The sequence below is a fragment of the Apteryx rowi genome, unplaced genomic scaffold (assembly GCF_003343035.1).
Source record: "Apteryx rowi isolate R43461 unplaced genomic scaffold, aptRow1 scaffold_1267, whole genome shotgun sequence".
In the NCBI taxonomy this organism is placed as follows: Eukaryota; Metazoa; Chordata; class Aves; order Apterygiformes; family Apterygidae; genus Apteryx; species Apteryx rowi.
This window is the reverse complement of record NW_020447494.1, coordinates 32855-46367: the sequence shown is the minus strand read 5'-3', so window position 1 is coordinate 46367 and position 13513 is coordinate 32855. Positions and strand designations below refer to the sequence as shown.

Below are 13513 nucleotides of genomic sequence, written 5' to 3'. Positions count from 1 at the left end.
TTGCACCCTACTGTGAAAGGATAATAGCACATGCAATAAACATGTTTCCATGATCTCTAATTACTATAATTACAAAAGAGGTGGAACTAAAATATAATAATGAGACATGCTGATCTGACTCTATTAATGAAGATATTTATGTAGGTAATTAGAAATATTTACTGTGGTCTAATGGCTTCTGGCCAAGATGGAGTCAAGAGACAAAAAAGAAATGAAAGGTGTATCTACGCACGTAAACATACCATCTGGCATTGTTCTGAACGGGATGATCAGGTTGATGGGACATTGTGCAGTGCCATGCAAGATACTCATGCAGGCTATGCAATCTGTTTCACTTGGTTAGCGTCATGCTCCATCAAGGTGACACTCTGAGGAGAATTAATTTACCTTGGGCAGAGTATTGCATTGGTGAAGGTAAATTGTTACCACTTCTGGAGCTAACTTGTTTACAGCTAGTTCAGGGGTGAAGAGAAATGTTATCAAGGAGTTGTTTGTGAGAAGTAGATTGATGTAAAGACAGACTTAGTTTAAAAAGTCTGAAGTAATTGGGCCTTTCTAATCTTTCATGGTGTGTGCTTCAGGTATTAGAGACCAGTTTAGGGGTTCTTTATTGTTTTAAAATCCCGTTATTTGTTCATATCTTACATTTTATGGGCAATATATGAGTCTGCATGTAAACTGCATTTTGGAAATACTGCTTTGTGATATTGTATTTACCATTGGTGATGCGGTAAATCTCCAGTAGGGAGATTCACAGGAATGGAGTCTATCTAGGATGAATAATGAATATAATGAATATAATGGAGGATCTGTATGTTATCTAGCATCATTAGACGAGAGGATTCCGCTTCAGACAGATAGAAGATTGTATGGTAATTGCTGAAGGGGAAAGCACTTGAACTGATTCAAAGAAAAAAAGCTGTAAGTACAGGTCATCTTAAAAAAATCATGGCACTGATGTCCTTCAGGCACAGTGGGTTTCTATGCAAAACTAAAAGAAGCTATATAATGTGCTTACAATGAATAGGCCAACAGAAGTGAACTTTATATTTCCTCTTAAAATTTTTAAATGCAAACTTGTCTCAAGTCTCTCTCTCTTTTTTTTTTTTTTTTAATGCCATAAGGACTCTGGAAATGTATTCAAAAAATATCAAATTCTGTCTGTTCAGAAATACAGGTTGAATGTAGGTATGAAATGTGTTTCTTCTCCTCTTATCACACCCTGAAAATAGATTTCATCTGGTTTCTGTGAAAGGCTTCTCCAAAAGGTGTCAATAAACTTTCCCAAAGAGCTATCACTTTATCAGCAGTTCTGCAGTTTAGAAGCAGAAAAGCTAGGGAAATTGGATTTTTTTTTTTTTTTTTTTGATTACCACTCTTTGAAAACTCAGGCCAAGATCATATCTCCCAGCTGGAGATAAAGCTCATTTGTATTGTACAGATTTTTAAGTCTCATTTTATTAATGTTTCAGAGAGATACTTTTTTTCTGATTGCTCTGTCTCTTGGTTTTCCTTCTTTTTCAAATGAATCTCATTCTCCTGATAGCATCCTTTACTTAGAAGTGACTGTTCCTTAGGAGGAAGTTTAAAAAAAAGAGGACGAATGAGAAAATGAAAAAATGCAGCTTAAGATGCATCAAATTGCATTTCCATAAGGATATACTAACTATACTCAGAGAGTTTTTGGAGCAGTTGTCTGGCATCATATTGGATATGTATTTAGAAATGTGAGCACTTTAGGATGTGATTTCATCCTATCACCATCCTAAGTGCTAAATCTTAGAGATGCTATTACATTTTCCAAACATCTGTTGCTTTGGCTCCCTTGTGTTTTTTAGAGAAGTGAATCTTGATCAAGGCCCAGCACATTCATATTTCCATTTCATTTCACCTCTGATTTGATGGGAGACCCTATGTCTCTGGTGGGAGACAACTGTGGCTACACAGCCAATTCTGCCACTGATCCTCAGTGTAGCTCTGAAGTAAGTGTTTTTACTTCCCTACTTTCATGTCTATAACAAGGAGAAGAGAATGGAGAAGGAAAGTTTTCTTCTCTTGAAATGTGCTTTCTGGGGTTGTAAATTGAATTTTCAGTCCCAAAAACTGTTATACTTTTGAGGAAAAATAATGAGCGTTAAAAATGGGAAGCAGCCAGGAAAAAAATTTCTGAGCTAGATATAAGCCTTGCAGAATATGTGAGATCTTGGGGAATTATTGTGTGCGATTTAATTTCCATGCTTTTCCATTTATTCTCAATGGCATCTTTCAAAAGGTGGCAATCAGTGTTGTGTTCATACTAAACATTTAATTTTTCTCTGGCAATAGAGACACCTTTTGACTCTAGCCACTGGTAAATAAATACAGAAATAAAATTGGAGGTGTTTTCCAATTGTTGCAATAATGAGGAAGGATTGAAAGTTAATTATTCAGTAATAATGAAGCTAATTATTCTGATGCAGCTTTCTTTATTGAGGGGTATGTACAATGTCCTGTTTCCTTGAACTCACAGACACAAACAACAGGGAACTGTTTCTTTGCTCAGTGCCCCAAGTCTCTTGGTCTTGACTTCAGATGGCTTTCTAGGTTTTTTTTTTTCTTCTTCTTCTTCTTTTCCCCAAATAGGCAGAGGACAGGACACATCTGTCCTAAGTTGACATCTAGAAGTCAGTCATCTTGGTCCAACCCCATTGCCTAGGGATTTTCATAGTTAGTGAGGAGAAACAGTCATCTTTAGAGTGCAGTTCACCTCATTTTACAATAGGCATCTCAGATAAGCACGATGGATCCCCTTTGGAAGCACTTTATCTCTCTCTATAGATTGTGAAAAAAGGTTACAGGGACTAGTTTAAATATGGATGTGTAAAATTAGAAGAAGTGAATCCCACTGCAGTGCTCACTCGGGCCACTTTTGGAGCTTTCTTCTCTGCACATTATGTGTTTCTATGACTTCAGCATTCAAGCTGTCATAGATCTTATTTAAAGAATTTCAACTTGGTGACAATGCTTATCAATTTTGTCATCAATGAGTGACATTTTGGGACTCATTAATGAAATTTTTAAAAAGTATAAAATCCCCCAAATCTTCTAGAACCTTATTTTATAATGTTCCTTTGCCTCACTTGTTCTTCCACTGATGTCTTCCCTTTAGCCAGAACCTTATCCAGCCTTACTGTTCTTGTAGTGATACACATCCTTTCCACCAAAATAATTAGTCACGCATTGGCATAACAAATACGTTACTCCTAGCTTAGAGATACTGATCTAAAATGCACCTTATCTCATTCTATAAAGGTGTCCCGTGTGAATCTTTGGTAAGGAAATACTGATTTTTTTCCTGTTTTCTAACTCCAGATTTCCAATGATTCTGCCTGGTTGAGTGCTATACTAAACCTTTACATGCTTTTGAAATCACATTAGTAATTCTCTTGTTGCTGGGATCAGTACTTTAATCATTTGCTCAGTATTTTTGACAATCAAAAATTTAATTAAAAAAGGAAAATCAGAGCAAGCAAAGAAATCATAAACCAATGGATCTGGCAAAGGTAATAAATACTCTACTTTTGTACGTGAATATATGACATCCTGCATGCAATATCAACTAGTTTTCCATGTTCACTTTTAGGAGAATACATTGACAAATGAATCTAAAGAATGGCACCAGTGACTGTTCAGAAATGATGGTCTTAGGACAGTATGACGTGATAGCTATTTAAAAAGCTAAAGGGAATAGACTAGACATTATGACACTTTTTAAATTGTTTCCATTTGACATAATTAAGTGGTTCCATTTTGGGTCATCCATTTCACAAGCTTTTTTTAGCTTGTCTGCTTTAGTTTTTGTTTTGGTTTTAACCAGTTTTGACAAGCTCTCTGCTATTCTGCAGTCCTGTTACACATTAGCCCAGCTTCCCTTACTGTGACTCAGTTGCCCATAAGGAAAAAAAAAAAGTGTTGTGCTGACGCTTTTGTCTCTGAATATGCATCTTCAGCTAGGCATTCTCTCATCCATTGTTTGAACTGGAGGATGAATTTTGCTGGACATTTATAATACTGTCTGAACTGTGCCCATTTTTCCTTGGTATTGTCACTTAAAGGAGCTATTCCTCTTAGTTTTGTGCAGTAGTATTGCCATTATATCTGTAACAGCCAAAAGATAAAAGCAAGGTAAGGTAGAGAGTAGTAATGTAAATTATAAAGTCACTGACAAGGAAAAAATTGATGAGCTTCTGCGCGCATAAGCCCTTCTTCGAGTATGAAACAGCAATAGTGGTCCTCAGCTAAATAATAGATACAGCTAACAGGACAAAGCTTCAAGGATGAAAGGATCAGCTCCACAGGCTTTCTTGAAGTCTGGGCATATGAACCACAGTACTCAAACTGGATACAGAGAAAATACCTGGGAGACATTCACAGTTAAGACATAACAAACATAAATAAAGCATACCGAGAAAGCTAGGGGGTAAAAGATCAATACTGAACCAGATCAGCTAATAGTGGATGGTATAATGAGAAATAGTCTCCCTATAAACTTCACCTCTTTTATATTTTTTTCATTGTTGCCAACACATTTTTATTTTTCAACTGAATTCATCTTTTTTTTTCCTATTCATTCAGTAATGTCTTAAAAACAGATTAGAATCCCTTTCCTTTCCACCTGCAGAGCTGCATGTTTAAGATCCTTGTAATCAGCTTTCAACACCCTTGCTTGTTACTCCTGGTCCCTGGCAATAAGGAAATATCCAAGTTTGTGCTATTTCAAGTTTGAGGTCTCTTAGAAAGCTTTCAACCCCCTCCACTAAACCTGATCTGCAAATTTGCCATCTAGCGGAGAGTCTGTCTGTTGATCCATTCTTAGGTTATCCGCTAAGGCTTGACTGTTCCAGAAACACATATCAGCACCAGTTTGAGAGGAAATCTCTTTCTTTCTCATTTTAGCTCCTGGTTTTCACCCTGGCTATCTCTGGTGGCTGACTGCAGATGTCATAGCAAGGATCTGCAGAAGGTCTTGATTTCAGATTCTGTTCCAACAGGAATTTCTACTGTCTCATCAGCAATAATTCACATGAGTTAGTAATGGAAGTCTCTTTCCCTGTTTTGTTTTTGAAATGTGTATGCATATTTCTACATGACACCTTGCTATAGCCATGATGGTCTGAGAATACTGAAAGGACAGCTTTTTTGATCTGATATCAGCTAGAAGGTATTACTTGTGTGTACTAACTTGCCCTGTCCAACACCAGTTTAATTCAAATCACTAAAGATTTATAATTCAAATCACTAATAAAAATATGATATAGAAGATGACTTGGGAGAAACTACTTCAGGAACCCATTTGAAATGCCAAGTGCGAAAGTAAAACATTTTTGACTAGCTGTGCACCCAAAGGTAATTTCAACTTAAGCATTTATTCTGTGCTTACTTCTGAATTTCTCTTAGTTCATCTAAAAAAGTATATTGAAATGAAATAAAACACATCTATTTTATATCTTTAATCACTAAGTCAGTTGTCCCATAAAAGAAGAAAATTAGACTGAGTTCACATGACGTAAATTAGCCAATATTTATTTCCATATATACATCATCAATTTTCTAGGAACTCCTAGTGCTCTACAGTTTTTTAAATGTATAATATGTCAGAATATTTTCAAGTATATTCTAAGATCATTCTCAGATTGAATTCATACTTGTTAATTATGGGTGAATTTCATCTGGCAGTTGATTTGAACACACATACTAAATCTAAATATTCAGCACTCCTAGCAGCACAGTGCCTGTATGCATTTCTTTTAGCCTGTTAATTTTTTTCATTAAAGAACTGACTGCCATTTACCTTTCCGAAGACTCAAGCAAAGAAAGTGTTGGATACTCTAGCATTGTCTATAATTTGCTTTCCCTTACATTTGCTATATCCCTCTGTTCTTTGTTCTCTTCTACTTCTGAAGAGAATAGGCTTTTATTCTATTTTAATAGAAATTTTTCTTGATGTCCTCAACTGAAATATATTTCACAACATAATATCTTTGAATTTATTCCTCCATGTTCATGTTATTCCTTTATAGCAATCCCTAGACACATGCCATTGTTACCAGGTCTTATACAATTCATTTTTCATTTTCAGACCTTTGAAGCTCTCCTGGTGAAGATGCCATAGTTTCTCTCTAAGCTGTCTTTCCTTCAGACTAGGATAGTTTACCATTATATGTTTAATATAGTTCCTTTCAAAAACTTCAGTTCACTTAACTTCTTTCTCTCTTATATTATTTTCTCAGAAGATCTCAGTCTTAGTTTCCTGAGTTGTCTCAAAGCTGTTTTCCCTATTTGTTCTTCCTGTGCAGTAGCAAAGGCTGTTATTTCATGATTACTTTCACCCCCAAATTATTTTTCTCCTCTGGGTTTTCAGTCAATTCCTTCCTGTCAGTTAGATTTGAAATACTGCGTTCCTAGTAAAATCAAAGTCTACCTTCCAAAATCAAAAGCCTGTCCCTGACATAGGCAATCTGAGAACTTGGTTTGTATGTATCCTGACATATTGTTATATCTATATATATATAGATAGTAAAAATCTACCTTATTACCTGACCTTTGGTTGCTTGTAATGATAGCTCAAAGAATCCTTCATCTGTCTCCTCTTCTGATTTACTGCTTCATATAAGATCCTGAGCATGAAACAGTGTTCTTTCCCCTTTTTATCTTCACTCACAAATAGTGAACAAAATTCTTTCCCACCTTTCTGTCTTCTTAATTTGATGCTGTTCTGTTATATTACAAGGATTGTACAAAGTTCTCTTTTATGGAGCACAGGAAAATTCAGGCAAAAATATTTTGTCTTTGCTTTGCTTTTGTCTCAAAAACTCTTCCATTCTCAGTCTTCAAGGCTGTATGTAATGTATATGGAACATCTTTCCCCGTTTCTGCATGAGAAGAAAAGAGGAACTACATACACTTTTTGCCCGGCAAGAGGGAAAAAAACTTATTTTTCCACGTATTTCAAATTCTTGAAGGATAGGATCATAGGAAGATCAAGGTTGGAAGGGACCTCTGGAGGTCATCTCATCCAACCTCTTGCTCAAAGCAGAGGAAAGTTCAAAGTCACATCAGGTTGCTCAGTGCCTTCTTCTCTCAAACTTTAAATATCTCCAAGGATGGAGATGCCACAACTTGCTGAACAGCCTGTTTCAGTTCTTATCCATCCTCATTGTGAAGAAGTTTTTCCTTCTGTCCAGTAAAATGAACTTGCATGTTTTCACATAGTGATGTAATTGGTCTTGAACATATATATTCTATGTAGATGTTTTGATTTCCTCCTGAAGCCAACAGTGACTGAGAGAGTATCGGAGATGTTTGGTTATCCAGTTGTCTAAAACCGCTCTGATTACATAACCTCATCATGAGGAAGGGCAGGGGGAGAAAGTCATGAGGAGGCCGACAGCTAGCCTTGGTTTATGATGAACACTTATCTTATCACCCTACTGTTAACAAAGTCACTAAAACAATAAAGACCAAGATTTAATTTTAACTTGTTTTACTGGCCTGCTTTAGCAATGGCTAAAGGTGATAGTTTAGGAAAATATTAATCAGAGTAAACTATTTAAACTCAGACCCATTTTTTGTTAGTTTCTGCAGGAAAGCTCAACTACCAACCACCAGTCATGAAGATTCTTAGTTATCTCCTGGTCTACCGAAGGTTCCTGCTCATTGTGCTCACCCCACTGCTTTTACTTCCATTACCACTTATCATCAGAACCAAAGTAAGTGACCTGCTGCAAGAGGTAATTATTTTGTAGCTGTATGTCAAGTGCAAGTTTCCTGATCTCTTCAGAATGACTTCAGTATGTTTGCATTGTGGTGGTTTTTTTTTTTTTTTTTGGTCAACTTAGAGTATTTTCATAGAAATGTATAGAAGATAAGAGTTTTAGTGTGAATTTCAGTGCCGACTGCACCAAGTCCTGAATATATTTTATTCCTTATTTAGAAAATATTTTGCACATTTAACATTGGTATTTAAACATACAGATCACCCAGACTACCTTGAAAATACTGTCCTTACTATGACGTTTTGGCCAGTTTTAAAGAGCTCTGTATGTTTTACAGTGAAGATGGAAGGAAAAAAAAAGAAGGAAGATGCAATTACCTTGTTATTTTATGATGTATAAAAAAATATATAGTTTTTATTTTTAAAGAAGGGAGATTTTGAAACAGAAGAGAGTCTCTCTCTTTCTCATAGCAGAGTGGTGTCTGGTGACTTGTTTGGTGGATGGAGACACTGAAGAAAAAGAGTTGCATTTCTACCCTGAATGAGGATATATAGTGAATAGGGAAAACAGTGTAATGACTTTGCTCCTCAAAGCAAAAGACAGTTCTAAGATATTGCACAAAGTCTGCAGCAGAGCATGCATCTCCCATCAGATTCGGAGAGCTCTGTTTACACCATGACCCTGGGACACATGTAAGGAATGTGCTGTCTCTTTCCTTCTCTTCCCTTCCTGTCTCCTGTAGAAAGCAATGAAGGATAGATTATGGTTTTGAATCTAGGCACTCTAAAATCAAAAGTGACAGATTTCTCATCTTTTCCCATACTTTCACGACTTTTTGCCCCCTTACACTTCCACTGTCTACCTCAAACTTTCAGAGGAAATTTAGAATAAATATTTTCAAAAATGTCTGAAAGGAGTATTTTTATACAAATACAAAATGCATGTATATTTATAGATTTATTAGTAACTGTTAGTAACTAACTTTTATTATACAGTAAAAGCAAGGATTTGTATTGAATCCAACTGTTTTACATAAAAGCAATAAACAGACTTTGCATCTTGAGATGAAACTAAATTTGTCCCTTGTGGAGAAAAAAGTGCTAATGCTATTAATGGTGGATAGTAGCCTTCTAGTTCCTGTCAAATCAAGATCTTTATTAAAAGGCACTACCAATGCTAATGAAAAGATTTTTCCCTGAGTTATAAAGTGATTGGGTGAGTGAAAAATCATTCAATCCAGTACTCATTATAACTGGACTACTTTATATTACTTTTGCCCTATAGAAGTGGCACCATTTGCTCAAGGAAAAAATTGTTTTCAGACCCAAAGTTGTGAATACAACATAAAACAAAAATAGCCCTTACTTAAATTATGATTATTCTTTTGACTCTGTCAACATCAATTGCAAGATTGTAGTTGATTTTTCATAAGCTGCCTGAAAATCAGGAGTGCAGCAGCAGTGCTCACTAGAAGTATGTGATAATGACAGCCTCAGCGTCCTTGTTTCCCTGAAGGCCAAGGCTGACCTTCCTTCCTCCCTCAGCATCCAGGTGAGCTGGACAGTAGCAATGGAGGTCTTAAGGTATCTGGTTGGTCTCCAGTTATCCTTAACATTTTCTAGCAACAAGTTTTCAGTTATCTTCTTTGCATATCTCAGACACAAATCTGTCTCATGTAGTTAAGAGTGCATACAAAAACATAGTGTTATTTTCCACCGCAGCTGACCCAACTGACTTCCTGAGCAGCATTCTCTGACGTTAGAAGTCAAAGTCTCACCCCTCGCATTGGTGTAGGTTGCTGACCTGTTCCCTCAGCTCTGAAAGAAATAAAATATATTTTTGGGGGGGGGGTCAGCTTTATTCTATGCAAATACAACTATTGCTATTGTCTCCCTAAAACTGGGAGTCTCTTCTGCACAGGCCAATATATTCCCACAGCGTTCCCAATCCACCCGCCCCTTGGCTAAGACCCAAAGTACAGGACTTCCCTGGGGGTGAGCTGCCATCTCAAGAAATTTCAATAGGACTGAGCATGGAGCATGGCCAGTACAGATATAATTTCCATAGTTTATAACAGTGTAGCTTTACAGGGTTTTACTGAGAAGGGGCAAACTTGCTTTTTCAGAATGTATACAACTTAATTATATTTAACATAGGAAGATTTTTACAGCAGCAAAAGGTACAGTCATACCATAAATGTTCTACAAAATTTCAGATTCTCCAAAACAGTTTGTAAGTGCTGGAACATCTACAAACAAACAAATAAAAACCTTAAAATTTCACCCAAGGAGTACAGTATTTTTTATTAACTTCATTCTCAGAATAGACCGGACTGTTTTGGCTGTAGCATTCCAAAAAATAAATAAAAAAAATCAGCTGAGTGGTGGAATGGAAAACTGTGGAAAACTGCCATCTGAACAGTTAAATCCAGTAAAATTACAAGCAAGAAAAAACAATTTTGTGTAACGGCTAGTAAGGAGTTTTAGACATGATCTCAGGCAACTTTTAAAAGGAATTGTGCTGGAAATTTCCTTTCTAGTTTAGTACTGCTGTTAAATTCTTAGAACTTTATATTACAATGAATTTTAGACTTTCTGCACTATACACTTTATCCAAGTTCCATGTATGATACAGCTTCACAGTCATTTCAACTGATCTATAATTGTTCTTTTGAATTAGTCCTTTATTTGCAACCAGTGAAATGCATTTTTCAAAAAATGCCTTCATTCCTACCAGCAGCAAAGAAAATCTTTAAAATGATATATTAATCTGAAGTGAAATAATGAAATCTCCCAGAATTTATATGGTTTTGTGTAAAATATCTCTGAAAAATGTAAGTTATTGTGTTCATTACAAAGTGGTCGACTCTGAGACTATTCAAAGGATCAACAGTAAAAGCAAGTATATTTAGCAGGAATATCTGCCAGCTCCTCTGCATTGTTGAACTGCTGTGTCTGCTATAATGCATGATGATGGTTTTTTTCAGGGGAAATGGAATTCTTTCTGTGCTAATACTTTCAAGTCCAAAATTAGGATCCAGTTCAGCAAGATATACAAGAGTTTGTTTAAACTGAAGTATTCACCAAGTAATCAGGTATAAATTTGCATTCAAGTAACAGGTGAATCAGGACTCTAAAGGCCGGATTGCCTCTTTTTCAGTTCAAAGAGCTTAAGAGAGTTTTGAAGTATGAACTTTTGTTTCTTTGTACAGCATGGATCTAATTTTCCAAATATACAGATTGGACTATGTATTTTTTTCTATATCAGTATTTTCACTGTCAGTGCAGGATGTCCTGACAGCCAGTTCTTACTGCTTCACCAGGTTTCATGGAACTTTACAGAATACTAATGCTTAATGTAGTTCAATCTGCTACTTCATTATAAAACAAATATTTTAAAAGTTATTGGGATCTTTGATACAACATGACCTGTGTGTTTCAAGTCAGGTTGCGAAATTTCAATATTAAGCTGTATTACAATTCACAGAAGCAATTTACAAATACAAACTTTACATCCGAGCATCAGAGCCATTTTCTAGACATAGGAATGGAGTCAAAATACCTAACCACTTTCAAGATGGATTTTGTTAAGTTTATCATATATTGTGTTGCCTGATAGCAACGGATGGAAATCAAGGATCCAGGAAATTTCCCTCTGGTTCCTAAATACAGCAAATGCTATGGCAGGACAGCTTAGTTTTCCTTTACTCAAAATAAATTCTGCTGGCATTCAATAACTCTTGCGACAATTCCAAGTTGCTGAAACAGTTATATAAAATTTTTATTAGTGCTTCTGTTTGGCACAGATCTGATCTCAGGAGAATGAATATGATAATACATGAAAGTCCAGTTCAAGTCCTTGCTTCTCAATTAGATCATGGTTACACCATCCATGTCACAGATTCAGTATTCCTCTCTGGGCATTAAGATTTTTAATGTGGTAGGATTCGGGCAAGTTGAACATTTCCTAAATGATACCTGAACTGGCACTATCAGATTGCTTCATATGTACCACAAGCTTCTCAAATAATCAATATTAGATTTGGCTGACTGATTTGGATTGGACACCATTGTTTTACAGTCAAAGATGCACAGTCCCATTTTATTAAGCTGTTCCTCTCCTTCTAGAACCCGTTTCTATTGCTGTTGAGTAGCTTCATTCCCTAGCGAGTGGCATTAAATTTTCTAAATCACTTTCCTCAAGAGCAGAAATATAAATTGAAACTATGCAAAACTGGTTTCTAGGATTCTACAGCAAACTAGGCTCACTCAATCTCATTATAAACTCAAACCTTCAGACCACATCTCACCAGAGTCTGACTTTGGTTGCAGCTTCAGTCATTTCTGTTGTTGTTCACTGTTCCTCCTTCATTCTAGTCTTTTCTGGTGTGTTCTTTATCAGCATCATGGTGGCTCCATTTTACTGGCAGCTTTGCAGTAAATTTTGTTTTCCAGGATTCTGAATAGAAGATACTTACTAAAATTGCAAAACTTAAAAACAACTTAAGAACAACTGCATTTCTTGTCAGTCTTGGACTGTGCTGACTATATTAGATGAAATACTTGTCTTATTGATATTGATGAGAAAATGTCATTGATCATAGGAGAGCCAAAATTTGACCTATTATTGATTGCAGCTTCTCCAAGACTTCTAAAGGTTTGCTTGCAGCTGCAGAATGTTTCTGATTCATGCTGATTCACGGTCAGAGAAGGCCCCAGAATGACCTATTTGGTTAATTGTGCTTGAAAAGGGAAAAGGCAGCTGCCCTTTTCTTTCATAAGCATTAGAATTTAAATAATAATACACAGTTGTATTTTACCATCTTAAATAAAAAAACCTTTTAAACTATTTACAGAATATCTTTTAAATAATAGGAGGATTAACAATAGCAGACAGTAACTGCTGTAAATCTAGGTCCCTAGATTCATACCAGGTGAGGGGAATATCTCTATTGACCTGGATGGACTTTTTGCAGTTGTGATTGTTTTCCCTGGATGATCCAATAATGTTTTTATTGATATCTTGTGTATTCTAGGAAGCAGAATGTGCATACACGCTGTTTGTAGTTGCCATCTTTTGGCTCACAGAAGCTTTGCCACTGGCTGTTTCAGCTTTGCTCCCTGCCTTTATGTTCCCATTGTTTGGTATAATGGCATCCAAGCAGGTAACCTTTTCTTCCTCTTAATTGTATTATAGTTTTCAATGATAAATCACAAAATATCCAGAGAAAGAACCACATAATGCTGAAACTTCATAGGTAATCCAAGGATTTTCTGAGTATCAATCACAGCAGGCTGGTGTCAAGACTTGCTCACATACTTTGTCCTGACTTCTTTAAATTTTCTTTTTGCTAGATTGTGATTCAATGCTGAGATGCCAGTCAGTGGGAAAACACTAGTCATGTATAAAGAATCCCTAATGTTATAGGAGTAATGTGATATACTAAAGATCCTATCTGCAAAATGCTGAGTATCCACCTTAATGTTAAAGAGATTACAACATCACAGACAATCATATTCTAAGTATCTACATTTAAAGTTGTTCTTTCATCCATTGGATAGATGACTAAATTAATTTAAAAAAACTTTCATTGGTGATTTAGTTCATATGTGAGGTGTGACAGATGATCTTAGGTTGTTTATACCACAAGCCTTATTATTTATTAATTTTTAATACTGTTAACTTTAGTCTAGTTACTGTTGCATCATTTGGGTTAAAATAAATTAACAATTTCAATGAAATTAACAGTCTAAATTTAA

At 35.8% G+C, this 13513-nt stretch overlaps 1 protein-coding gene across 1 annotated transcript in view; it reads left to right on the top strand.

The window, feature by feature from the left end:
* The first annotated feature begins 7643 nt into the window (after positions 1-7643).
* Positions 7644-13513, top strand: part of SLC13A1 (solute carrier family 13 member 1) — a 28434-nt gene continuing 22564 nt past the window's right edge. Inside the window, exons 1-2 of the mRNA XM_026055870.1 lie at positions 7644-7748; positions 12790-12918. Of these exons, the coding sequence (XP_025911655.1) occupies positions 7650-7748; positions 12790-12918 (228 nt within the window). The 5' untranslated portion in view covers positions 7644-7649. The remainder of the gene's footprint in view (positions 7749-12789; positions 12919-13513) is intronic.